The following is a 27,566-nucleotide window of genomic DNA, read 5'->3' on the forward strand; positions in this document are numbered from 1 at the left end:
CAAGGCCTGGGTGGCTGCAGATCACGCGTGGCGGCCTCCTTGGTTCCTTTGCCTCCGCCTCTCGCGCACGCACGGAGCCCGCAGGTCCACAACCGGCGAGCGAACGCAGCGCCGCAAAAGACGGCGGCGGCGGCGGACCAAGGCGCGGCTCGCGAGACTTCCGCTTCCGGGTGCAGACTTCCGGATCCAGACATCCGGGAGGAGGGTTCTGGGGGGAGGGCCCGGGCCGGAGGCGGAGCCGCCGCCCGCCGCCACTTTCGGACTCGCGCCATGGCCACGCGCTGGTGGCGGTGGCGGTGGCGGTGGCGGTGGCGGTGCGGCTGCTACTGGAGGCCGGCGGCGCGGAGTCCTAGGCCCGGCTTTCCCGGCAGTGCGGGGCTGCCCGGGCCGCGCGCCGCTGCCGACGCTCGCGCGCAGGTGAGGCCGGCCGGCTCGCGCCCGGGGGACGCAGAGGTCACCGCGCAATGACAGCGGCGGGCGGAATGAATGGGAGCCGGGAGCTTGTGCGCAGCCGGCCCGTGGCGGGGCGCACCGGGGCGGCGGGGGTCCCTGCTAGGAGGGCCCCCGTAAGCAAGCTTAGAGCGGGGTCCGCAGAGGCGGGAACTTTCGGGGCCCGAGGGATGGGGTGCAGGAAAGCGGTGAGGACCCAAGTACCCGGGAGGGTCAGGGCGTCCCCCGGGGCGGTGACCAACGCTATCTTGGAGGCCCTTGCTGCAGTTCCTTTGGATTTAGAACCAGTTCACAGACCTCAGAAGAGTAGGTGCTCTGGACAGAGAGGGTAGGAAAGAGCTGTGCAGAAGGCACCCCATGCTTTCCGGGTGGATTGGGCCCGAGCACCCCGCAGGGGGCGCACGTGGAGGGGGCTGGACCTGTCAGGAGAGAAACCGGGAAGTCCAAATTTCATCTCTGACTTCTACAAGTAAACTCAGAATCTGAGCACTAACCGTGATTTCACACCCTCATGCTGCCTTTGATCCAATTTATTTTTCCTCCTTTTCCGATCAGTTAAGCTGCTGAATGAATGCGATGTCCTGACCCTATGAGACCTCTTCACTGTGTAGTGATGAATCTGTAATACACCACGGGTTAGATTGTACTGTTAGCATAACCGCTCCTCATCCAGGAGTTCACTTGCGTTTTTAGAGACATTTCCCATGTCACTGTAACTGAGTGTTTACCTTCCATCTGTGAAGTGCCCCCCCCCATTTAATTTTGGACTCTTCGGTTTCAGTCACATTTGATACACTCAGTAATTACTCGGCTCATTATTTGCCAGTATGAAATATGCAGCATTTACAAACGTCTACTTTGTGGCAAAGTGGCTGTATATTAAATTGTCATGCAAAAAAAGTTTAGAGAGAATGGACTATTAGTAAAGAATAGTTATAAAGAAGGTGGAGGGCTTGTGGGAAGTGTTGGAGAAGGTAGGATTTGCTGGGACCCATTGCAGTACGTCCTAGCTTCAGATTTTTTCTAGTTCCACAGATAAGAGCAGTATTTGAAGAAATAGATGCACTCACCGTGTGAAGCCACTGGAGAGCTCCTTCCTTTGATATTCCTCGTTTTTTTCAGTTTTTGTTTTGTGCTTTCCAAGTGATCTCAGCCATGGAAAACTTTGGAGACTTCGTTTTATGGTTTCCCTTTGCCTCCTTAGCTGACCTCAAGGAGGGCTGGACTGGGGCAACTTCCTGCCAGGGCTAATGTTACTGTAAATTAACATTTGAGTTGTCTTGTTTGCTTCAAGTCTCTTGGGGATCTCTTGGTTGTTACTTCTAGTCAGTAGTCCTTGGGAACCAAGAACAACGAGGCAAGTCTGTGTGTCTAGCACAGCTCTACTACTTCCTGATATTTGTATACACATTTTCCATAAATACTGTTAACAAATCTTGTAAGGGGTTAAAAGTCAATGTGTAATTGTCAGTACTAAGTCAGTTGTCAGTAGGTCTTTGACTCTAATTAAGCATTTTCTCTGAAGTACATTTGTGAGAGGCACGGTTGGTTTCTCAGGACAGTAAGTGATGGAAAGAGGAAACGGAATTGGAACTGGCTAATGATTGTTGCTGCTGGCAGAACATTACAGCCTTGATTTCCCTGTGTGCTGGTATTATTTCACTACTTCTGGCAGCGCCTCCAACCTCATTTTGGGAGACTTTGCCCTAATGACCTCCTGAAGTACATGCTCCTAGAATAGATACTATCTTAAGTGTGGGCTGAGGGACCATGGGTGGGGTACAGCTCAGTGTGGACACTTGCCAGGTGCACCGCAGGCCCTGGGTGTGATGGCTGTAAGTTGGCTGGGTGCTGGCTCTGGGCTAACCACTCCCTAAATTAATCTCAGCATCACTTCGTGACTGGTTATTATTAACCACACTCTCTTCCAAAGAACTGCCTTGTGGTAAAGAATGCCCTGTATTAATTATGTAATTAGTTACAAAAATTTTACCCCAATAGAGCATGCCACAGGGTGTCAAGCTGAATATTTTTCCATTAAGACATAATGAAATACTGGATTTGTATGAATTAACTACTCATGAAGGCTAGAAGAAGCAGGTCGTCACTCAAGTATGGTGGCACACACCTATAATCTTACTCAGGAGGCTGAGGCAAGAAGATTGTAAGTTTGAGACCAGCTTGGGCAATTTAGCCAGACCTCATTTCAAAAAGAAAAGAGGAAAATTGATTAGCACAAAAAGATAAAAATCAAAAGGGAAGATTATTGCTTTGTCTGCTAAGAAACTACTGGTTGGACATCATAAATGTTCTTACTGGTTTAATGAAGGTAGTGCACTATAGTGGAAAGAATGTAACTCAGTCTTCCTTAGCCACAGTGTGGCAGTCATTCACTGACTTCACAGTCATTCACTGTGCCTAAAGCAGTATAATTCATTAAAGAAAAATCTGAAAATATGTAGCAAAAAAATGAGTAAAACCCACAATGCTATTTATTCTAGAGTAACTGCTTTGAACACCCTCCTTTGTGTATTTGCAAATGTTGTTTCTGTGGGTGTATGTGTGTATATATATATATATAGTGTATGTATATATACATACATATAAGTATGTATATGTGTACACAAACATGTTTTTAGAGAGTTTACATAGCGTACATAATTCGGTTGGTGGTTTGTAATATATAAATATACTTACATTTCTTGACTTTTCTGGATTTCAGCTTGCCCAACTGTTTAAAAACAACTAGTTGTGCCAGGTGTGGTAAGGAAAGCCTATAATTCCAGGTACTTGGGAGGCTGAGACAGAAGGAACCAAGTGAGGCTAGCCTGAGCAATTTAGACAGACCCTGTCTCAAAATAAAATAGAACAAGGATACAGGCATGGCAGTGCAATGCACATGTGTAATCCCTGTATTCTGGGAGGCTGAAGCAGGAGGAAGGGTCACAGGTTTGAGCCCACTCTGAACAATTTAGCAAGACCTTGTTTCAAAATAAAGGACTGGGGATATAGCTCAGTACAAAGGCTCTGGGTTGAGGGGTGGGGAACTGGGGATGTCACTGAGGGAAGCACATAATAGTTGTGAAGCTCAAGTGAAATAATGATTTTAAAGCATCTTGTAAGATTTATTTAGTGGGTGGATAAGCTTTTTATTCATCCATTTTGTCAGAATGCTTTCTTACTAACGTTTGATTAGCAATTTTTTAAATGCCCGTATTTCTTGAATTCTTCAGGACCAGCAGTCTGAATCTTTGGGTTCCCAAGGCTTGCTACAATTTTTTACCCACAATAGTGGCCCTTTAGCACTTGTTTGAATTAAGGGTGGATATAGTGGCACACGCCTGTTAGACCAGAACTCTAGGAGGCTGAGGTAGGAGGATTGTGAGTTCAGGTTCCATGTGAAAAATTTAAAAGACCCTCTCTCAAAATAAAAATGGCTAGAGATGTAGCTCAGTGGGGAAGCCACCAGTTTCATCTCCAGTGCAAAAAAAAAAAAAATGTTGGAATTCAAAATTTGTTATCAATTGAATTTTAAAAAAATAGTCACTGTTGATCTTTGATCTCTGTTCAAGTTAATATTACCAAAGTGTGCCACCAAGTTTTTTTTTAAAAAACATTACTTATCCAGAAGCACTTTTTTCAAGTATGTTTCATAATAAAAACTTAAAGGAGACCTTATTTGTGTAAATATAAATTTCTTGGTTAATGTTGAAATGTCACCCACTTTTTGATACTTTCTCACCCCACCGCACCCCCTACACATCCCTGCCCTTTTTTGTTTTTTGTTGTGAGACAAGCTCTTGCTAAGTCACCAGATTGCCTAGGTTCCGCTCTGCAGTCTCCTGCCTCAGCCTCCCAGTGTGCTCAGCGTACAGGTTTCTGTCACCACACCCCACTGGGATCTTAATTGTTTAAAGAGTTATAAGTGAATACACCAGCCTTTACTGTCTGACCTATTGTAGTTAAGTGGGAGGACATTGTTTTAAACTGCTTTGCGTGGCTGGAAGGATAGAAATGATTATGAAAGCTGGCTTTTGTTGGACCAGGGATGGTCTACAAAGTCTTTTTTCTTATTTATGTTTTCTGTAGTGAAACATATTGCTTTCACAATAAGAAAAGAAAGTTTTATATTATTTTTTCTAAAGTTTGCAGCATACTTGTAAATGGGTGATAAAAAAATGTGTTTATTATGAATTACAAGGGTTTTAATTGTCCAGTGTTATGAACAACTTTTTCAAGAATATTCTCACAAGTTTGTTGATACTTTCATTTTGTAGATGTCATATTTTAATCTTGTGAAGAGCATAACATCTGCCTTTCAAAATGTGTATGAGTTATCACGGTAAGTTTACAATCTGTATTGAAACTGCTGAAAATATTAATTGTGTTGCCACAATTTCTGTTTTTAATTGTGATGGGCTATGCCAACACATGTAACATGTTGAAATAAGTGCTTTTCAAAATATAGGAGTTTAATAGTTCAAATTCACCTCAGATCACAATGAACATAATTTAGTGTTGCTCTGATAAGGTCTTCTTCTCGAAGTCATTTATAAAAATGACCTGTTAATTATCATTTAGCAGGAACAAAATTCTTTGTGTTTTTCTAAATTATAAAGACTTTTTCTGATTCATGTTTAATTTCCAGCAAGTGTTAGGGCTTAATTTTCATCATCCAACTCCACTGTGTGTGCGTGCGCATGTGCGTGTGTGTGTGTGTGTGTGTGTGTGTGTGTGTGTGTGTCATACTTCTTTAAAAGTGGAGTTGTGTGCATTTTTTTTCACTTAATTTACCTTTTTTCAATCAGATGTTACTGGTACATTTTAGATGCACATAATGATCACATTCATCATTGAGAATTTGTACCTGTTTGTGATGTAACTTGGTTTTTTTCCCATTCACTTACCCTCCCTTCACCCCTTATTCCCCTCCCCATTTACAAAAGCTTTGTTTCTGATTTTCTTCTTTTCTCATTTTCGTCTTTCAATCATCTCAGGTTTCATCACACAACCCCAGGGGTGTGCTGTCGTAGTAAAATACAAAGTGGTGAACAATATACTGATCCTTTTAAACTGGGTTGGAGAGACTTGAAAGATCTATATGAAGATATTAAGAAGGTACGTCTGATTCTGCTGTGATATTATGTCTTAGTTCCTGAAATGGAGTAACATTGTAGAATTAGGAAAAAAGTAGTGCAAGTTTTCAGACAGATACAGTCCCCTTATACAGCTGCTTTGCAAAACCTCAGGGTTTGAATGTTTTTAAAAAGCAACAGTGTGTGCGAGCTGGTGCTGTGCAGTGTGGAGGACTCAACACCTTACTGTATAGAACACGGCGATTGCCGAATCAGGGAACAGTGAGATACCTAACCTTTCCTCGTCAGTTCCAGCACCTTCCTGTGACGCCTGCAACTATCTGACTCTGGGTGTCACAGTTAAACTGCTCCCCAATGACTGTCTTATTTGCCTCTTTTTATCAGAAATGTTTATTGGTTCGCAATCTTACATGTATGGGTTTGGATTTATGGCAGGCCTGTCCCCGTAGGCCTCTCATAATCTCCCATGCCAGAGCAAGTTGTGACCCTGAACCATTGCCTGGCCTCTCTACGTGGGCTGCTGTCACTGAAACAAGGTACACAGCAGAAACATTAAAAATAAATGTAAATATAGTCTTGACCAGAAATGTTCACATGCTTCTTTCCTCTCTTATGCATAGTTCTCCACTTTCTCTCCAGCCCCAGCCACAAGCTTTCACAGACTTTTTGCTGTGCTGAGGCTGGAAGTCGGCCTCACACAGACAGGCCAGTACGTGGGTGCAGGCCCCAGTCTCTATTTAACGACCTCCCAGAGGCCACAGAGGAGGCTCCCTCAGCTCCTGCTCTGTGGTGCTTTCTCTGCTGCCAGCCCCATTTATGTGAGATGAGGGTCCTCCCTTCCTAAAGTGTCCCCCTGCCTCTGTGAAGTCCCATCCCCTTGGCCACCTCTACAGTTCGGCTCCTCAGGAACCACCTGCTCCTCTCACATATCTGCCGACTCTCCTGAAAGTGTCTGTTACTCATTTGAGATACTTCAGTTCATCTGTCCCTTCCTTTTTTCCTCCTGTTCTTTCCTTTTCTGGGGTGGAGTTCATCTCCTTAGTACTGAGCTGTACCCCCAGTCCTATTTTATTTTTCAGATAAAATCTTGCTACCTTGGCCAGGCTGACCTCAAACTTGAGATCCACTGCCTCAGCTTTAGAGTGACTGAGATTATAGATGTACACCACACCACCTACATCTTCCCGATTTGTTGAAGCCCCACACTGGCCTTCCATCACAATACAGTGTCCTGTAACCTCTGGCTCACTCTTTCCCTTTCACATTCATTCCAGCATTGTCATAATGGCTTCTTTTTCCACCTCTGAGACGACTTCTGCCCATTGCACCATTGGCTTTCAGCTATTAAATCCAGTTTTTTGTTCGTCTTTGACCTTTTTTGAACAGTGGATGCTCTATTTTGAGCAGTGACACATTCCTCTCCTACCCATAAAAATGAAACAAAAACCCCTCCCTTTCCCTGATTTTCATACTTTCTTATGTATCTAATCCTCAGGCTCTTTCTGAGTTTACTCATGGGTTGCTCTTTTATCTCCTCCAGCCCACCCACACCCTTTAATTTTGCTATTGCCTGGGATTCTGTGGGCTCCCTCCTCTCTCTGTACCCTCTGTGTATCTCTTTCCATACCTAGGACTCTTAAACAGTACACCTCTACTTTGGATTGTCTCCTCTGCACTGCATAGGTAACTGCTTCCTCACAACTCAGTGAAATGTCTGTGACTATGTGGTTTTATGTCTGCAACTCTTTTTTTTTTTTTTTACCACTACAAAAAAGTGTGTGACCCTGATCATTAAAGGTGCTACGCAGAAATGTGCTCAGGTTGTCCTTCTGTGCCATGTTCTTCTATTCTGTGTCTTGCCTTCCGACACCTGTTCCAGGTCAGGCCCTTGCCTCTGTGCTCCCAGGGTCCTGCGCTTGCCTCAGTGACAGGACCCCATCATTCAGTGTTGTGTGAACGGCAGTTACTGGTTCACCTCAACACACAGACCCTGGGCTTCCTGTAGCAAAGCCTGTTTTCCTCATCTTTATGACTGTTGTCTTTATCACAGTGCTGGGCACTGAACCACTGTCTCTGGGGCAGGTAGCAGTACCTGGTCTAGCACGGAGGACTTGGGGACAGGGTAGCCAGGCATTGTTTGTGTAGCCTCCATGGCAGCCAGCTTTGTGGCCAGATGATCCTGGAGCCTTGTCCAACTTAGTGCTGGATTTCTTTTTCTTTTCTTTTCTTTTTTTTTTTTTTGGTACTGAGGATTGAACTCAGCCTTGCGTTTGCCAGGCAGGCACTTATGCCACTGAGCTAAATCCCCAGCAGTGTTTGATTTCTTAATTGAAATGGACACTTTGAAATTAAAGTTTTGCAAAATATATCCTACTGCATTTGTGTGCTTAGGATGGTCTCATTGAACTTTGTTTTAGGAATTGCTCATATCTACAACGGAACTTAAGGAAATGTCTGAGTACTACTTTGATGGAAAAGGAAAAGCCTTTCGACCAATTATTGTGGTGCTAATGGCCCGAGCATGTAACATTCATCATAATAACTCCCGGTGAGTGGCTAATTTTCATATGCCCTGTCCATCTGGTGGTACTGAACAAGCCCAGGCAGAGCTGTATCTCCAGCCCTTTTTAAATTTTATTTTGAGACAAAAATCTCACCAAGTTGCCCAGCTTTCAGTCTTCTGCCACAGCCTTCCAAGCAGTCAAGGTTTACAGGGGTGTGTCTAGCTCTGTTGGCTTTCTATATTTAGAAAGTCTTCCTTTCCAAGATTACTGGTTTGTTTCCCCCTTAAGAAACGGCATCTAAGAATTCACTTTACTATGTGTAAATTCTGACTTTGAGTTACTAACACCACTATGAATTCTGGTCTGTAGGCTTTTGGTAAATGACTTCAGTTGCAAAAAAACATGTTAGGAAACAAAAAACCTTAACACCAAATTAATTTTCTCTTTAGGAAGTAATTACAGGATGTATGAATATACTTTTAATAATTATACACTTATCCAAAGGTTGATTATTCTGAAATTGACCTATACCCTTGGGCAGTGAGTGCCCACACCCTGGGTTGCCTGCCTTCCAGTGACCTTCAGAATCATAGCTTAGAGAACTCATTTGGACTCCACATATTGAATATTTTGAGTATCTGTAAAGTTAAAGCAACTGCACTTTTACCACTAAATGAAATCTTAAAAGGAAAAGGGGTCTTCCCTTTGCCACACACAACCCTCTTCTTCACATGTCTTCCTCTCCATGCTTGGATTCAGCCATTCAGTAGATGGTTATATACTTCTCTATTCTGCTTGGTTTGCTTACCATTATTTTAAAAACTCTTCCCCATTGCCAAAATATTTTCTTAATTAAATCGTGTAATTATGAAATTCCAGTGGAGTGTGATGTTAACCTACTGTTGAATTGTTGTAGCAAAACTGGATTCTGGGAAGGAATGACACCTGAGGGAGTCAGGAGGTGGTGCACAGCTTTATTTTAATTTAGTTCGTTCCTGGGTTGGCAAATATCCCCCCTTGCCTAGGATTTCCTGCCCGGCACGATTCCTGGATTTCAAGTGCGGTTTCTCAGAGAGCCTCCGAGGCTGCTACTATCTATCCGCCATGTTCTTGCACATCTTTATTTTACACCAGTGGTCCTGACCGGAACGACTTCCAGCAAAAGTGAGGCTGCTAGTGTCTGTGAGCCAGCATTTTTATATGAGGCATGAGCTGGGGTTACGGAGTGGGACAGGACAGCCTGCCAGAGTCCTTCTGGTTAGTTAGCAGGGTGAGCTCATCGGTTAAAAGACTAGAATAATGACCGTCAGTTACTGTCAGGTATCCTGTATGTTCAGTTATGCTCTTGTGGTTACAGGGGGTCAAGAAAGCAATTACAGACCCATGAAACAGTTCCAGAACTAGGCAGCTTCAAAGAAAACAAAGTTTTAAAAAGAGCAGGTTTTCTAGTACAGTTTTCCCTTTCAGAATGTTTGTGTATTTTTTTTTCCTCAGTAGAACTTTGAAGGAGTACTAAGATTTGTTAGCACTGAATGAAATGATGACGCTGTAAGGACAGTCTCAGTGTTGTTTCTGAGTCCCTGTGCCCACAGCCGTGGTGCCCTGCGGCTGTGCCTGCTTGTCCAGCACATCACCCCGTGCTCAGGGCTGCCTTCTCAACTGCAGCTTTTCAGCAGCCTCGCAGTGTATGTCAGGTGTGCTGTGAAATCTTCGGCCAGATAGCTATTGTCCACCTCATGGTCACTGCGCCTGGAAGTCAGAGCACAGAATGTGTGCGCCAAGCTTGAAGTCTACTTCCTATATTCTAGAGCAGCTCCTAAGCCTTACACTCCTGATGTTTGGAGCCAGATCTCTCTGTGGATGGTAGGGAATTGTTTTATGCATGGTAGAAGGCTTTGCACCTCTGGGTTCTACCCACTATTGGCCCCTAGTTGATAGCAACTTAAGGACTCCCTGGATATTGCCAGATGTCCATGGGTGCAGGCCCTGCCTTGCTGAGAGCACTTGCTTCTCAAGGACACTGTCACATAAGGCCCTAATGAACTCAGTGTCTAACTGCAACCTCCATGCCACTTATCACAGGAAGGGGTGATGAGCTGCTAAACAGCTGGGCTGTTTGCGATTTTACCTGCCAAGCAGGGCTTGGAATACTGAATAGACTAAAGGCTCCAGAGCAGGACCACATAGTGCTGTGTCTGAGTCCGGCTCCTCAGAATACCTTTTCACCCCAGTGGGCCCAGACATGTTTTTGTATCTCACATGCCTGCTCCTTCTGTGTCCTATAATAAAGCTGACTCTTGAGAGGTTCATTAAACCTTGTCTTCTATCTTCCAAGATGTGTATTAAATACTTGTAACTTAATATGGAAATGATTTTAGAAAACAGAGTAGAACAAATATCTTAATGGCAAAAGAGGAGAAAACTTTTTATTGATTTTTCTATTTTTCTTGTAGAAGTTTTTCAATTGAGCCTTAAATATTCTCTGTTAAACAACTGGGCATTCTAACCTAAAGCCTATGGAAGTTATAGAGGGAGGAGGGTCTTTGAAATTATATGCAAAATTTTTATGTATTTGCATCTTTCTAGGGAAGGGTATGGCTTACAATCTACTCTCAAAGAGTAATTTGGCCAAAGGCTTAAGCCTCAGTCTGTATGTTCTCTCTTTATATTCTGATAGTTGCTATCTCTGAGCAAGCCAAGTGCTAGGGATACATACAAGGACAGCCGAGGCTTGAAGTGTCCTGGAAACAGACTTGTGGATTCTGAGACAGACTCCTAGAACCCCCTTCCCAGAGGACTCACCCCAGTGAGGAGTGCCTCTTCCCAGCCGTGCCCGTGTCCAGGTCTGATAGTGTCCTGGGTGGCCTCTTGCTGCGTCTGTGTCACTCTGCATTTCTGCTGTTGGGGAGTGGATCCCAAGAGCACACCTCAGTGAACATCCTGTGCCTTAGACTGCATTTCAGAGTCTACTTTCTGGAGAATCTAACTTGCAATAGAGTTCAGCAAAATTCAAAGTTAACTATAGGTCAGAAGTAATATTATCAATGATTCAGATCAAAAAAGGCTGTATCTGGAGTTTGAGACCAGCCTAGTCAACATGTGCACACTTCATGGGGCTGGGGGGTTTTCTGATAAATAGATTTCTATACAATTACTCTACTCACTGAAATATACAGCATTTCTCTCCCGTCTGTCCTGTCAGCAGCCCACTGCAATTGCTGAACCTAATGTGGACTCATTCTTGCATAAAACTTCCGGCCCTGGGAAGTGGGTTCCTTTGCCAGCAACCAAGATAATAGGGTTGCCTAGGTTATAGTGTGCACAGAACTCTGTGTGCTGAGGTTGAGTGACACAGGAGCTCGCTGGTACACTTACCAAAGCTGGGCTAGGTGATTAGATGGTCACATTGTAAGATGCAGTTTTCACGTTAGTTTACAGGTCAGAGTCCCAGGTATGATAAAAAGCTTATATTCAGAGGAAGTAACATTTAATAGTTGTTGTAAAAAACAAAGGCAGTTACAAAGGCCAGGCGCTGGGAAGACTGTAACCAAACATCCATTACAAGACAGCACCAGCTCAGGTAAATGATGACCAGGATCAGGCTGTTCACAGTTTTCAAACTCTTGGTGGTTTCTGTATATTCCAAATCATTGAGCCAACTACTACAGTGTTGCCTAGGCTTTGAACTCCTGGCCTCAAGTGATCCCCCTGCCTCAGCCTCTTGAATACTGGTACTGTAGCTGTTTGCTACATGTCCAGCTTCTGTATGACTTTAAAAAACCATTTTCTTCCTAGTACTGTATAGTGTGATGCCCAAAATAAATCACAAGTAAACCTTCAATGTGGGAGGATGCGCTTGGCATCAAGTACTTGTGGTGCAGTGGCTCACAGTGCAGGAGGGACACTGGTAAGTACACATTCTGGGCCATTCTGCTTCTTCTTCTTCTTTTTCTTCTTCTTCTTCTTCTCCTTCTTCTTCTTCTCCTTCTTCTTCTTCTCCTTCTCCTTCTTCTCCTTCTTCTCCTTCTTCTCCTTCTTCTCCTTCTTCTTCTTTCTTCTTTCTTCTTCTTCTTCTTCATTTTATTTCAAGGGAAAAAAAAAAAGAAAAAACCTAAAGCAAAATTTCAAAAATAATCAGTCAGGGGGCAACAATTGAATGTGTTTAGCATCTTTGTCAAAGATTAGGTGGCTTAGTGTATCTGTAGTTGTTTCTGTATCTTGTAATCTGTTCCATTGATCTTTGGGTCTGGTTTTTTTTGCCAGTATCACCCTGTTTTTATCACAGTAGTTTTGTAGTAGTATTTCAAGTCAGAGATTGTGATGCCCTCTGTCTTGTCTTTGTTTTCCAGGGTTGCCTTTGTTATTCTAGGTCTCTTGTGGTTCCACATGAACTTTAGGATCATTTTCTCCAATTCTGTGGATGTGCTATTGGTATTTTATTGGGGTTGCATGGAATCTGTGTAACAGTTTTGGAAGTATGGCCATTTTCACTATATTGGTTCTTCCTACTCAAGAGCACAGAATATCTCTCCATTTTCTAATATTATCTTCAGTCTCCTTTTTCAGAGTATTATAATTTCAATGTAGAGGTCTTTTTCATCCTTTGTTAGATTGATTCCTGGGTATTTCATTTTGGGGGGATGATATTACAAAAGGTGTTGTTTCCCTGATTTCTCTCTTTAGTGAGTTTGTTGTGTACAGGAAGGCTATTGATTTTTGAGTATTGCCTTTGTAACCAGGTACATTACTGAATTTGCTAATTAGATCTAGTAGTCTTTTAGTGGAGTGTTTGTGGTCCTCTATGTAGAGTATCATGTCATCTGCAAATAACAATAGTTTGACTTCTCCCTTTCCTATCTTTATTCCTTTTATTTCTTTCTCTTGTCTAATTGCTCTGGCTAAAGTTTCCAGGATTATGTTGAGTAAGAGTAGAGACACTGGACGTCCTAGTCTTATTCCTGATTTTAGAGAGAAAGCTTTCAGTTTTTGTCCATTTAATATGATGTTGGCTGTTCGTTTGTCATAGATGGCTTTTATCAGATTGAGATAAATACCATGTATTCCAATTTTTTGTAGGGCTTTTATCATGAATGAGTGCCAGACTTTGTCAAAAGCTTTTTCTGCATCTATTGAGATGATCATAAGATTTTTGTCCGTGGCTGTGTTAGTATGGTATATTACATCTGTGGATTTACGTACATTGAGTCACCCATGCATCCATGGGTTGAATCCCACTTGATCATAGTGTATAATCTTCTTGATAATTTGCTGCAGTCTGTTTGCCAGTATCTTATTGAGGATTTTTGGATCAATGCTCATTAGGGAGACTGGCCTATAATTCTCTTTCTTAGTTGGGTCCTTCTGTGATTTTGGAATCAGAGTAATGCTTGCTTCTAAGAATGAATTTGAAGGTGTTGCTTCCCTTTCAATTTTGTTAAAATTTGAAAAGTAGAGGTGTTAAGTCTTCTAGATTTCTTGTAGAGTTCATTAGTGAATCCGTCAGGAACTGGACTTTCCTTTGTTGGTAGGTTTTCAATTACATTTTTAATTTCATTGATTGATATTGGTTTATTTAGGATTTTTATACTTGATTCAGCTTTGGTAATTCATATGTATCTAGGAATCTGTTCATTTCTTCTGTATTTTTCATCTCACTAAAATACAAGTTTTCAAAGTAGGTATAGATGATTTTCTGGATTTCTGCAGGGTCTGTTGTGATTTTACCCTTTTCATTCCTAATTGGGTGAAATGGGGCCATTATTCTTGATTGATGCCCATTCTTCATAAACGTAAATCGGCATCGGGCTCAGAATATAGCCTTTCCTTCTTGTGGATAGGGCAGTTCTTTCAAGACTCAGATTCAACAGCAGCTTTTGTATCAAAGGAAAGGAACTGATATCCAGAAACAGTAACTCCTGAATAGTTTTTAGATTTATCTACAGATAAATGGATGCCTGTGAAGTTGCACTGTGTATGATTTAGGCTTCACACTATTGTTTATTTTCTTACTGCCAAAGAAATGCTAGAGCAGCTTCTGAATTTGGGGATGTGTGGCACGTGGCCCCCATGGAACATCTAGGTCTTCAGCCTGTCCAGGTCTGTGCCAGGCCTGCTTTTCAGGGCCCCGGGGCCAGGGGCTCTGGGACAGTGAAGCATTGTTTTCAAATCCAGCACAGGGAGTGAAAGGGAAGAAGCTGATTTCTTTTCTTTGCACAGAGAAACCACCACCTCCTGGCATGGTAGAGGCTGAAGGAGCACAGCCCACATCCACAGCCCTGCAGAGACGCTCTTCCACTGAGTCCAAGCTGGAATCCACCAGCGAAATGCGCAAGCATCTATTCATCAGTAGCCTCCACCTTCCTGGGCTCCTATATTGCAGGCTTTATGTCAAAAAATCTGTTTTGTTTTTTTTTACAGGACTGGGAATGGAATGCAGGGCCTTCATGCTGAGCTATGTCCCCAGCCTATTTGTTTGTTTGAGGCAAAGTCTTACTGAGTTGTAGGTTCCATAGCCTAGGTTTGAATTTGGCAATCTTTCTGCCTCTGCCTCCCAGAGTGCTGGAATTACAGCTGGGTGCTGCCACACCCAGCTGTGGCCATCTATTAAGACCAAGAGCCTCTTTTTCTCAGACTGCCTGACTGTCACCTCTCCTGGGAGCTGAGAAAGTATGGCAGTGATTTCACAGTAGGAAGTAGGAATGATGCCCAGCTTCTGTAAGGTATGACTCAGTTTAGCACTTTAATGATTTCATCTTAAAGATGGTTGTGACCATTTTCTGAATTTCTGTACCACTGTGATGCTGCATTAAAGATAAACAGTGGCAGCATTTTCCAGAGCTGACATACATTAAAGCTATAAAATTGCATCAGATAAAGCTATCTGCATGTTAAATCTGGTTACGTAATCTGTCTAGATATTGTGTCACAGTGCCAAATAACCTTCTAGACAAGAGTCCTGACTTCATCAGTGAGTAGTTTAGACATGGAAAATAACATTTTAATATACACACATATAGTCTTTGAAATTTCAAATACTGTCAAATTATAAATAAAACCAAAATAATCTTCTAGCTGCCAGTTCACTGCAATCTCCTGGCTTGCACACCTGCCTACTAACATCACTTTTTTTTTTAAGACAAGTTCTGCTACTAGTTACCAAATACTAGTTAGTAAGAAGTGTATATTTAATTAGACTGAAATTCAATTGAAAAAATATACTGAAAAATAGCCTTTATATTTAAAAATCAAATGCAAAAGTCTACCTTTTCCTGTACATTCAACTCAAAGATAGGGCTTAGTAAATTTACCTAAGAAATGTGGAAGCTTACTTAATACAAAGCTGGAAGGCCCCTCTGAAGGACTCAGCACACAGCTAAAAGCTATTGAAACCTCTGTTTTCTCATTTATTAAAGTAGTTTGTTATTGAGGGATTTTTTGTTTTGTTTTTCAGTTTTTTGGGGGGTGTTTTTTTGTTTGTTTGTTTGTTTTGTTTTGGTGCTAGGAACTGAACCTAGAGCTGCATTAATGCTAAGCACACAACCCCTTACCCCCTGAAGTGATTTTAGTAGATTTGTCTCTGTCCTCCATTGGTTTTGCTCTCCTTCTTCCTTGGTAGAATCTGAAAGTATTAGAAATTGTTATTGTGAAACATGGATAAATAATAAACAGTACTTTGTAAGTGATTTCCTGGCTGAAAAAAGTTTGAAAGTTCTGACGTTTAGTTTTAAGGCCTGAGGTAAGAACACACAGCGAGATCCTACACTTTAAAATTCTAAGTAAAGCAAGATCAGAAGTTCATGTATCTTACATGTAGTTGCGTATCATTTTTCATTACTTTCTGCTCCATTTGAGGAGTTCAAATGAGCACTCCTTTTATGCAGATGTTGAGATTAGATTTTCAAGGAAAAAATCCTCTCACTATATCTCTCCCTTTCTTTTCAAGATGTAACTGGATGATATTTGAAAATGATGCAATTAGAATAACTCAAATATGGCTGGTCCGATGGCAGTGGGTTATCAGAACTTACTAACATTAGTGTCACTAAAGTTGGTATACCACCCCCCCCCTGCTAAATTTGACTGGCTTTAAAAAAAAGAATAACTCAAACGTTTGGTTTGTATATAAGCTAGGCACTTGTCTTAGGGTTAGAAAACTTAGTTGGGTATTTTTCTGGTTTGGTTTTATTGAACTCAGACTTTCAAATTTCTCATACATGATGATAGTGGTAATGAGTCTAATTAGAAACAAGCTGAGGCTGGAAAGAAAGAAAGAAAAGGGAGGAGAGGAGAAGGGAGGGAAAAGGAGGGGAGGGGAGGGGAGAACGAAGCGAAGCAAAGCGAAGCTAGCCAGCTGGGAACCAGGTGTGGTAATGCACATTGGTAGTCCCAGCTACGCAGGAGACCAAGGAAGGTTACTTGGGCCCAGGAGTTTGTGGCTAGCCTGGGCAACAGAGTGAGAGTTCCATCGCTTTAAAAAAGAAAAAGAGGGGCTGGGGATTTAGCTCAGTGGCATAAGCGCCTGCCTTGCAGGCAGGCAGTCGTGAGTTCGATCCCTGGTACCGATAAAAAGGAAAAAGACCAAAAAAAAAAAAAAAAACAAAAAAACAAAAAGAAACTGTGGCTATCCTGTAATTTGTGTGAGAATTGGGAAATAAAACTATAGATTCGTAATACAAAGGTTGAATATGAGTTGAAGGAAGTTCAATTGTTCTATTTTATTAGTGTCATATTAAATATTTGAAACAGTTGAAACCTTGCAGCATAGTGAAAGATCTTTTTAAACTATTTCTCATGTCTCTCCACCATGCTACCCTGAAATTTAATTATAACCTGATTATGAACCTGTAATCCTGGTCAAGGCCAGTACTATAAGACATGACGATGACTTTTTAGCCCTGTGTCCTGATGCCTGATGCTTTGCCTTTTATCATTAACTGCAATTCTGCTTCTTAATGTGAAGTCCCTAAATATTTGTTAGAGTCTCTTGTGTGTTTTAAAAATGTTTTTCAAGTGATAGAAATTGCTCTGTAGGGAAGTCAAAGTTTTGATGCAATTTCTTTTAGAGAAATAAAATTCTTCCTTCTAGATCCGATGTCCAGTTTTCACAAGATGAGTGCATAGAAAACTATAGCCACATCTCTGTTAAAAGTGTTGCTTTCTGTTCACTAGAAACGTGCATGCCAGCCAGCGTTCCATAGCCTTAATTGCAGAAATGATCCATACTGCTACCCTGGTTCATGATGACGTCATCGATGATGCAAGTTCTCGAAGAGGAAAACACACAGTTAACAAGATCTGGGGTGAAAAGAAGGTACAGTTGTTGTTTTTCTTCTTTAGGGTGTTTTAAAAATCTTCCCAAATCACATGTTTTTCGTGCACAAAGTCCTGACTTAAGAATGAGATCCTTTCAGAGAGGACACTCGTAAACTGGATTCATTTGTGAGTCTGATGAAGTGAGTCTTTGAGACAGATATACACTGTAAACATAAAAAAAGAAAAAACCACACACAAATACAGTCCCTGTACAGTGAGCACATAGAAGCACAGTTGTGATGAAATCCAGCACACAGGTGAGATTCTGCCGTGTTTTGCTCATGCCTTTGAATGTCCGTAATGTGACGTGTGTTGGCACCTGAGCAGGTTTGTAACTTCAGTACTCCTAATTCAGGGACTTACTTTATTGTATTTGTTTTTCGTATTTGACTCATTACAAAGTAAAATGTACTTGCTCAACTAGTGTCATCCAAATTTTTTAAAAAGTATGTTGTCTCTGTATATAGCATCTGATAGACAAGATAAATTACAGTAGAAAAATAATAAAGTTAGTATTTCTGGTTATTCATCATTTCTTATAGAACTTTTTTTTGGTCATAAGGAAAGGAATTTCAGATATAGCTTAGCAGTGCGAGGTCCTGAGTTCAATTTCTGGTACTCCCCTCCCCCCAAAAAAGGAATTTCCTGGGCTTCCAGAAATAGAGTCTTATGAGTAATTATATGTTCTACTTTTGGGCTAAAGTTACCCAGATTGGATTTAATTCCCTAAATATTTACTGACTGCTTGCCTAGTAAAAGAGTGTAAAGACAACACTTAAGAAAAAAGGGGAAAAGAGAAATAATCTCAGAGAGATACTGTCTAACCATGAAAATTTTACCTTTTTAAGTAGAAAACTATGGTATGTTTCCATATTAGAATTCCTAGAAGGAAGTATGCAAAACAGGGACTTTTTTGTTTTTGTTTTGATACCAGGAATCAAACTCAGGGTCTGAGGCTTGCCAGGTAGTTGCTATACCCCTGAGCTATATTCCTGGTCCAAAATAAAGATATTTCTTTGAAGAAATATAAATCATGAGACAAAGAATGGCACAAAAAGTGGCACAAGTGGACCAAATGAAAAAGGCACAGACCCTTTGAGAGCTGGCATCCATTCCACACCTGCATTCACTTGCCATCTGCCCAGGCAAAGAGCCAAGAAAATATACATACACAGATCAGCCATCTCACCTTCTACTCCCACGTGTTTAAGTACCTGCATCTTAGTTACTTTTCTCACTTCTGAGAGGAAATATCCAACACCTAATATTAAAAGAAAAAAGGTTTATTTTGTAAAGATTTTCAGCTCATAATCAGCTGGCTTCAAGGCAAAGTGGCTGGGCAAGACAGGTGTCACAGAGGATGCAAGAGGCAGCAGAAGACAAATAGCAGCAGTGACAAGCAGGGGCCCTGTTTCTGTCCTTTTCTGTCCTCCTCTCCAGGATCCCCACCCTCAGGTGGGGTGGGGCTCGCCACTCACACCCATGGCCAGTCAGCCATGGCCAAGCAGTGCACCATAAATCACTCCCAGCATCGCACCCTGGATCCTGCCACGTCCAAAAGGCCCTGCCTATGAGCACACGAGGCTTTGACGGAGTAGAAACACGACCCAAACCTTCCTTCCTGCTTGCCTTTATCGTCACATACTACTTTTGCTCTATTGTCAGTGACTTTGTTGTGAAATGGAGTCCTCCAATTTTACATGTGTTTATTTCAAAACTCAAAAAGATTTATGTTCACTTGACAAAATCCTGTGTATCAGAATGCTAGCAAAAAGTTTGGAGTGAAAATGGGCAACATTAGGACTCTGATGCCATCACCTATGCCACCTATGTCAATGCTGAAGCTTTAATCTGAGCCCCTAAGCAGAGGAAATGCATTGGAGAGAAAGTGTGGTCATAACCAGGGCTTTTGTGTATCCTCCTGTGCTGCCGGGGCCTCTTTCTGAGCACAGGTGAAAAGCAGTATCACCTGCATCACCTGCCTCTCAGCTCCGCAGTCTGTTTAGCACAAGTGAGTGCCAGACGCCTCCCCTTCTCCTGCCTCTGCAGCACAATTGCTATGTTACTGCTGCACAAGTGCACTCACAGGACAGCCTCTTCGGGAGCTCTTGTTACTACTGGCCTGCGGTTCCCAGCTGCTGCTGTCTTAACCCTTCACATCCAGCCTTGTAGTCTGTGGCTCTGGTTTCCTCTGTGAAAACCCTTTGGCTTCAAGGAGTCTGAGGGTGGGAGAAGAACTGTAAAGCCCCAAGAACCTCAGGCTTTGAGCTGCCAGTGATGTAAGAAGCAGATGGATGGAAATAAGTATGCACCTGTATATTGTAGGTATAAAATGAGTTTACAAGTGAATATTTATGTGGAGCTACCTTATGTAATGTATATTTTATAAAAAATGATTAATTGATAAATATGAACTGGACATTGTTATTTTAGAAACAAATACCTAAAATGGTATGTTAATTAGAATATCTATGAACTCTACCTTTAATTTTTAAATATGCAAATTAATATGGATGCATACATATATGGTATTTGATTACAGCATATAATTCAACTATGTAATTTATAATTATTTGCTAATACATTTGAGATATCTCACAATCTAATGATTAGTGAAAAAGATATTTTGTTCTGCTGGGTCTGTGGCTCAGTGGTAGAATACGTGGATGACAGGTGGGAAGCCCTTGTTTGGATCCCTATCATTGCCCCAAAAAGGGTAAGAGCACGAATAGTATTGACCTTGAATCAAAATTTTCTTAGTTTAATTTTTCATTGAAAAAACCACATGTTCCAGTGCAAAGTGGGATGTACCAGTACTTACTGGGAGTGATCCAGTTCTTGCTTTCAGGAGAGTGAACAGCCGTATCACTGAGTGGAACACAAAGCATTAACAGCAGTAGTGTGCCCACTCAGAGGAATGCGTCTGCTCAGGCTGCCGGATCAGGGAGGCTTCCTGGTGTTGGTATCAAAACTCGTTATCTGAACTGAGTCTCTGAAGTGCAGAGGCAGACTTGTTCTGGGGTTGAGAATGAAATCCAGCATGCCTCACACATGTAAGCTTTCTATTGCTGAGCTCTGACCCAGCCTGGAAAGGATTTTTCAAGCATAAGAAACAGCGAGTGGAAAGGCACAGTGATAAGTTTGAGGGAAGGCGGATGGTCCTGTGCAGCTGAACGAAGGCAGCCACCTTTTGGCGGTGTCGAACAAGGGGAAGGCAACAGCCAGAGTGAGCTGCCTGCCCACCGAGCTGGGGAACAGATGGCTCCCCTCCGCCCAGACAGCAGCCCACATCTTGTCAATTCTGTAATCCCGCAGGAGAAGGGGAAAGGGATCGCACAGCTGAAATGGTACTTCTTGCTATTCTGTATTTTATCTTCTGACAAGTCAGCTTCATCGCTGGTTTGTTGCTCTGATCTTTTTATCTGAAAGGGTTTTTTTCTTTGTTTGTTTTTAGGCTGTTCTTGCTGGAGATTTAATTCTTTCTGCAGCATCAATAGCTCTGGCACGGATTGGAAACACTACTGTTATATCTATTTTAACCCAAGTTATTGAAGATTTGGTGCGTGGTAGGTTGATTCCGACTTGACTTTTCTCTTTTTCCTTTCCTTTAATTTAGTCCTTGTATTTAGCCATACAACAAAGCCACATCACAAGTGACTCCTTTCCTTCTTTATAGGTGAGTTTCTTCAACTGGGATCCAAAGAAGATGAGAGTGAGCGATTCGCCCACTACCTGGAAAAGACCTTCAAGAAGACTGCGAGTCTGATTGCCCACAGTTGTAAAGCAGTATGTACGTTCTGTCTTTTCAAGTTAAAGAAGTCTCATACCTCTTTCTTGGGAGCTAAGTCTCCTAGGAAACGATTCTTTGGAGAACCTTACCTGGTATCCAAATTCCCAAAAGGCAAATCAGAAAACAGTTATACTCCTGGTGGCAGCTGTAGGCTGTGCTTTTCAATTTTCGCTGTCTTTTGGTATGCAGACGTTAACCTCTTTTTGTCTTCCCAAGGAGTAACTCATAGTAAGCTTTATAATATAAGATGTGCTCAAAATATACAGTGAATGTTTCAATTTTTAAAAGATCTATTACAATAAAAGATACATTGCCATTAATCTCCCTCAGAATACTTCCCCTGCCTTCAAACACACTGTCCCATTGTTCTCTCCATTTTTGAAGCAGTTTTATGTCTTTGTGAGGTCTGATAAATTCTATGAATGCTGCTGTGAGGTGCCGTCCAACAGAAAGACGGACTTGTACAAATAGCATGGCGCCTCCTCATCTGCTTTATCATATCTGGCACTGTGCAACTTCTGGTTGGTCCCCAAAGTCAAGGGGTCCATGACAGGTAAACATTTTGAATCAATATCGAGGCAACCACAACACTGCAACAAAAGACAATAAAGAGGATTTCCAAACTGTCTCAGAAAATAGCAAGAATAATGGAGTCCATATGTTTGAAGTGAGAGGAAATATTTCAAAGGGAATTAATCACACTGTGTCTTCCACAATAATTTTTTAAAATGTAAGTATTCACCATATTTTTTGATCACATTATAGTCCTCAATCTAATGTCCAAAGTGAAGTATTCTGAACATTCTATGACAGTTTTTCTCACAGTTGCTGTTACACACATTATTTCTGATACCTACCTTTAAAAAGTCATGAAGTGGGGCTGGGATGCAGCTCAGTGGCACAGCACCTGCCTGGCAAGTGTGAGATCGTGAGTTCAATTCCCAGTACCCTCCCCCACCACACTCACAAAAACCCAAAGTCATGAAGTGCTGTGTTCTTAAATATCTTTACCTGAGTGAAAATACCTGTTAGGTTTTACTAGTGTGGTTTGTGTATTTTTTATTAGCTCTTCTCAGTATTATTATTATATGAAGTATAAGTAAGCCCTTTTTCTCTGGAATGTAAATGGAGTGTGAATCATCAGCTATTTCCCCCCGGCTTTCCTTTTGTTCTCCACATTCATGTATTTTTGCATTGGTTATCCTTTAAGCTGTAGACTAACTGTGGTATTTGTTGTCAAACCTGTGAGTGACAAGACAGTCTGCATAGAATTTTCATCTGAGCATCTCTTAACCTAACAGAGGCGAGTCGAAGTCACATGTAATTTCAACAGCAAGAAGAAAGACTCAGGGTCATGTGTAAACTGCTGTCATGATATACTCAGATTCTGCAGAGAAAAGGTCCCTTGCTGATACTGACTCTGCTTTGACAAATGTCGAGAAATGTGTAGTTGTTATCAGGTCCTGACCTAGGTCCCCGACCTCCCAATGAGTGTACGGTAGAGATTGAAATAGAATGAGACAAGCTATATGATTTTAGGGCTCAGGTGCGTCAAAACTCTTTTAGTTGAGCTTGAGACTCCGAGGGCTAAGATAAAGACTTCTCTAGACCACCCACTTTATTTATTAGGTCCAACAAACTGAGGAAAGCACAGGCAATGAGCAGGACCTTGGGAGTCACTTCAAAGATGTCTCCAAGTCATGAATCATGTTAATTTATTAGAACTGTCTTATCATGGAGACATGGTAAAAGTGAGACTGTGGGAGTAATTTCTGCAGCTGTAGTCTCTAGCTACTTAATTGATATTTGAGCCCAGTGTCTGCAGCTGTGGCCTTTTCTTGCCTTTGAGGCATCTCTGGCCTTACAGGCCACTACAGGCCTCAGCCAGGACCAGTGATTCATAGAGGTTCACTTGCTATGAATTGGCTCCCGTCACCAGGCAAGGGGCTAAGGCCTAGGACAGACTCACAGATAAACACAGAAAGCCAATTAGTTCATTTTAAATCCTGCTCAGAGCTGCTTCATGGTGGTCTCCAACAGTTGTGAGCCAGAAAAAAGTGACACTTTCTTCCAAGGAAGACCTAATTGAAACCCTAAGGAATGTGGATCATACGGGACACACTGGCCCACAATTTCTGCCATTTTTTCCTTTTTATTGAAAGAGCTATTTATGTTTTATTTCCAAGACATTACAAGTTTTTTTTTAAAGAGATAAAATTCTAATAGACACTGAATGCTAAATAATAAAAGAATGACCTACAAATGGTCCCACAAAGTGGGCGTATTATCCTGCACTGATTATCATACCCTTGATAGCCAAAATAGTCTCGATCTACCTTCATGAAGCACATTAGTGCATTACGTGGAGTTCGCTGGCAATTTCACAAGTTTGAAGCTGCAGTTAAAGTACTAGCAGGTGGCAGGGTTGCTGAAATTGAAAACACACGAAGTGCACAGCACCTGAGGCATGGGGGCGGGACAGTAACTGACTCAGCAGTAGTGTCCTAAAGAGATGATTTCCTGTGCCATCTCTGCCATAGCCTCTGCTTCAGTAGCTAAAGGTAATGCACATGTATTCTTCTGTAAAGGGAGTTCCTTCTTCAAAGATTAGCAAGAGAGCAAGGAATTGGCTCAACCTTCATGAAATGTCAAATGCTGTCCACTAGGGGGCAAGCTAGCATTAGCCCAGAGCTACCTGTTTTTCCAGCGCTTTATCCTAAACCCCAGAGCTTTTAGAATCATGAAGCAAATCATAGTGTGAGTTCTCCAAATAAAAGTTTCTATATTTAAGTGCCCATGAGTGGAAATATTCCAGAGGTGTTATGTATTCAAAATTGCTATTTTTATGTACTCAATATTTAAAATGCAAAAGCATATGAGCTCTGAAGGAATGCGTGCAAAGCAAATGAGTCATGAAAAAAAGAGATAAGAATTTAAAGATCAGAATTATTACAGAAGAACTCATGTTATTACAAAATGCTTTGAAAACTTGAAGTAATTTACCAGCTTATTTCCTTCCAAAGGCTACTTTTCCCCGTGCCCCCCACCTTTCCCCTTTCATCTCCCATTGCATTTTAATGGAAAAATGGTAAAATCTAAGAGCTGCTAGGAAGATTATTTTGTGACTGACTGATATTAAGTAGAATTAATCTTATTATACAAAGATGATTGAGGGGTTGTGAGTGTAGTTTAGTGCAAGAGTGCTTGCCTAGCATGGACAAGGCCCTGTATTCTATTCCCTGCACCACAGGGGAAAGATAGCCCAGAGGTAGATGTGGTAGCCCTGCCTCATTTGTGCCACAGGATTTTAATTTGTTTGGTTTTTTTCCCCCCTACATTTCTCTGTAAAACTCGGTGTGGCCTGGTATCAGTGGGATCTCTAGTTCATCCTCAAAGTTCCAGAGTGCCACCAGAGAATTTTGTGTGGAAATCACATTGGAACATACTTTTGTTATTATATTCTTGCTGCCTACGAGCCTTACCTCAATTGGCTATTTTCCAGATACTGACACAACAGAAAGGAAAAAACATTGGCTGGGGGTGTGGAGTCCAGGAACCAACCCAAGGCCACATACTGCCTTCAGTTATCCTGAGATCTTAGTCTCTTTAAGGCTGGAATACCCAGGTGTGGTGGCCCATGCCTATAACCCCAGCACTGTGGGAGGCTGAAGCAGGAGCATTAAAGTTGGAACCCAGCCAGAGTGATTCAGCAACTTCCTGAGGCCCTCTAAAAAGGGGGTGAAAATGGTGATGTAGCACTGTGCAAGGTCCCCGGTAGAGGAAAAAAAAGAGTCTGGAGCCTTCCTCAGCCTTCTGTGTTTTATAGTATACAGTAATACAGCTCTCGAGTTGGGTTTGTCTAATATTTCTCCAAATTAGTTTCTGCATGTGGATTTCGGGTAAGAATACAGTGAAAGCAATGCTGTGTTCTTTTGTCACACCAGGAGGTGTGTGTAGCCTCTGTGACCCATTGTGGTTGATGTGCACTTTGATCACTAGTTAGGGTGGTGTCTCTCAGGGTGCTTCACTTTAAAGTCGCCGTATTTTCAAGGAAGCATTTTCTTTCTTTTTTTTTTTTTTTTTTAAAGCCTACAGCACCCGGTGTTCCCAGGCGGTCTCCCATCCAAGTACTAACCAGGCCCGACCCTGCTTAGCTTCCGAGATCAGACGAGATCGGGCGCGTTCAGGGTGGTATGGCCGTAGACAAGGAAGCATTTTCATATTATATAATTATCCTATTTCTCATTAAACTGATGCTCTGTTTTAGCATCTATTTATGACTCTTTCCTGACACATTATTACTACATGGTTGCCTACAAATAGTGGTTTTTCTGTCCTTCTGCAAAAGACCCTCTTGTAAGAAAGGTCTTATCTGTGTGGATCCTGAGGTTTTTCTTTTATTTTGTGCATTATAATTCTTCAGTTTTTCATTTTCGTGCTCGGTTTGCCCATGTTTGACTAGCGGGGGAGGCCCTTTAACATGGTTCCTATGTCCTTTTAACAAGTCTCTTCATTCTTTCACCACCACTTTGATTTTTGGAAGGAACTATTCCAGGCTCATCTGGTTTTTTCCAGCCCAGTGATCCACCATTTCCCCAAGCAGCCCAAGTTCTTTTTTGTATTGGCGAATGATACTCTAGAATTGTAGTGTAATTGTAAAATACTAAAAACCAAAAGGCCCATATCCAGGAAAGTGATCGAATAAACCATGCCAGGACCATACGGTGGATAGAACACCACTATTTTTAAAATAAGGATTCTGTGATCCACATGAAATCATTTCAGAATACATGAAGTGAAGAGAGCAAGGTGCTTTCAGCCCACGCACTATCTGAAGAACACTGGACACACCCCTGGTGGCGTGGCTCTCATTCCCATCAGCGTTTCTGGGGGAGCGAGCCATAGCGTTCACTACATAAGCTTCAGAATGTATTTTATATGGCTATGTATAAAAAATGATCAGCTGTCTTCTCCCTCTAATGTTGGGAATGGAATATAGAGCCTCATCCGTGTTAGATTTTGGGCAAGTGGTGTCATGGTTTCTGTGTGTTCAATGGAAGCGCTACCAAATGTATCCATCTGATCGCACAGGATTCATGACTTACACTAGTGTGCTGGCTTCCTTCCCAAATGTATGTATTTGCTTGATCATGGAATAGCTGTAGGTGTTTCAAAACTGACAGCTTGCATCTGCAGAAAACAAAACCCTTGGCTAGAGTTCAGTGTTTTGTTTAGTCTCTATCTTGAGGATACTATCACCAAAGCTTGTTCAAAAGTTACCTCTCCTTTTTTCTGTGGTTATGTTGTTTGAAACTTGGTTCACCTTTATTCCAGGTTTGGGGTTGCTGTTTTTGGCTTTGAGGATTTTGTTGTTCCTCTGGGTGTGTGAGCCATTGACATTACTACACAAGTCCAAACTTCTAGGAAGGTGACTCCTCTTTCATCCTCCAGCCTGCTGTCACTCGCCCATGAGCCCCAGCTCTCAGAGGGGGCCGCTCTCATTCCTCTGGTTCTCTCCCCTGTGCTGTTCACCAGAAGCTGCCTCATTCTTAGAGCTGGTAGTGTACCGGAGTAGGTTGTATTTTTTTTTCTTTTTGCACCTTGCTTTCATCATTTCATGTGTTCTGAAATGATTTCATGTTGATTGTAGATTCTTTATTTTAAAAATCACTGTGTCATATCCATTGTGTGGGCATAGGATGTTTTACTTTACCACTTTCCTACATATGGGCCTTTGGTTTTCAGTATTTTATGATTACAAACAACACTACAGTGATTTACACTTGTGTAAGTATATTGTGAGAAATAAACCTCAAAGTAAACTTCGAGGCAGTGATGTATGTGGCTTGGTAAACACGACCACCAGCAGTTTGTAAGGGGGTCTCACCTCTTTCCTGTAGCCTCACTCACCAAATGTGGCATTAGACTTCAGTTTTTTGCTATTGCTATATATGAGAAATGGCATCTAGTGAAGCTTTAATTTATCAACTTCCTTTCTAAGTGAGGCTGAACATCATTTCAGAACGTAAAGGACCATTCCATACCTTTAATTTCTGTGAACTGTCTGTCCATGTCTTTTGCCTATTTTTCTAGAGGATATTTGATCCCTTACTCAGATTTTAAGAATAGTTTTAACAATAGTATTTATTAGCTTTTTTCCATGATATTTTATTATGTTCTGTTTCAGTATTTTCAGAAATATTCTGTTTTGATACCATTTTCTGTAATTAATGGTAGCTCTTTAGTTCTACTATTTTTAACAAAAACAAAATATATACATTTAAGCATCAGAATATATATTTTAACCTGTAGTAGTACAAATATATCCCTCAGGAATCAGTCCTTGCTACATGTCAAGCGGTTCCTCTGCCTAGTGCAAACAATAGCTCCCACCTCCAGGGTGAGGCTCAGGAG

At 41.8% G+C, this 27,566-nt stretch overlaps 1 protein-coding gene and 2 non-coding genes across 6 annotated transcripts in view; 2 read left to right on the forward strand and 1 right to left on the reverse strand.

Moving 5' to 3' along the window:
* The first annotated feature begins 217 nt into the window (after positions 1-217).
* The window catches only part of Pdss1 (decaprenyl diphosphate synthase subunit 1), a 38,939-nt gene continuing 11,590 nt past the window's right edge, over positions 218-27,566 (forward strand). The window contains exons 1-7 of one of the 4 annotated variants that reach the window (XM_063238052.1): positions 218-417; positions 4,728-4,792; positions 5,448-5,568; positions 7,964-8,094; positions 17,219-17,360; positions 20,817-20,928; positions 21,039-21,148. In XM_063238052.1, coding sequence (XP_063094122.1) covers positions 271-417; positions 4,728-4,792; positions 5,448-5,568; positions 7,964-8,094; positions 17,219-17,360; positions 20,817-20,928; positions 21,039-21,148 — 828 coding nt within the window. In that variant the 5' untranslated portion in view covers positions 218-270. Of the gene's footprint in view, positions 418-4,727; positions 4,793-5,447; positions 5,569-7,963; positions 8,095-17,218; positions 17,361-20,816; positions 20,929-21,038; positions 21,153-27,566 lie in introns of all 4 variants that reach the window. The other 3 variants (XR_010043803.1, XM_063238053.1, XM_003463192.5) reach the window with 3 other exon arrangements.
* Positions 5,959-6,092, forward strand: LOC111754956 (small nucleolar RNA SNORA42/SNORA80 family). The gene has a single exon (XR_002789625.1). It is a non-coding gene; the product is annotated as a small nucleolar RNA SNORA42/SNORA80 family (small nucleolar RNA).
* On the reverse strand, positions 25,239-25,357 carry LOC111754948 (5S ribosomal RNA). The gene has a single exon (XR_002789618.1). It is a non-coding gene; the product is annotated as a 5S ribosomal RNA (ribosomal RNA).

The sequence above is a fragment of the Cavia porcellus genome, unplaced genomic scaffold (assembly GCF_034190915.1).
Source record: "Cavia porcellus strain 051 isolate PalLab524CR breed Dunkin Hartley unplaced genomic scaffold, mCavPor4.1 scaffold_27, whole genome shotgun sequence".
Taxonomy (NCBI): Eukaryota; Metazoa; Chordata; class Mammalia; order Rodentia; family Caviidae; genus Cavia; species Cavia porcellus.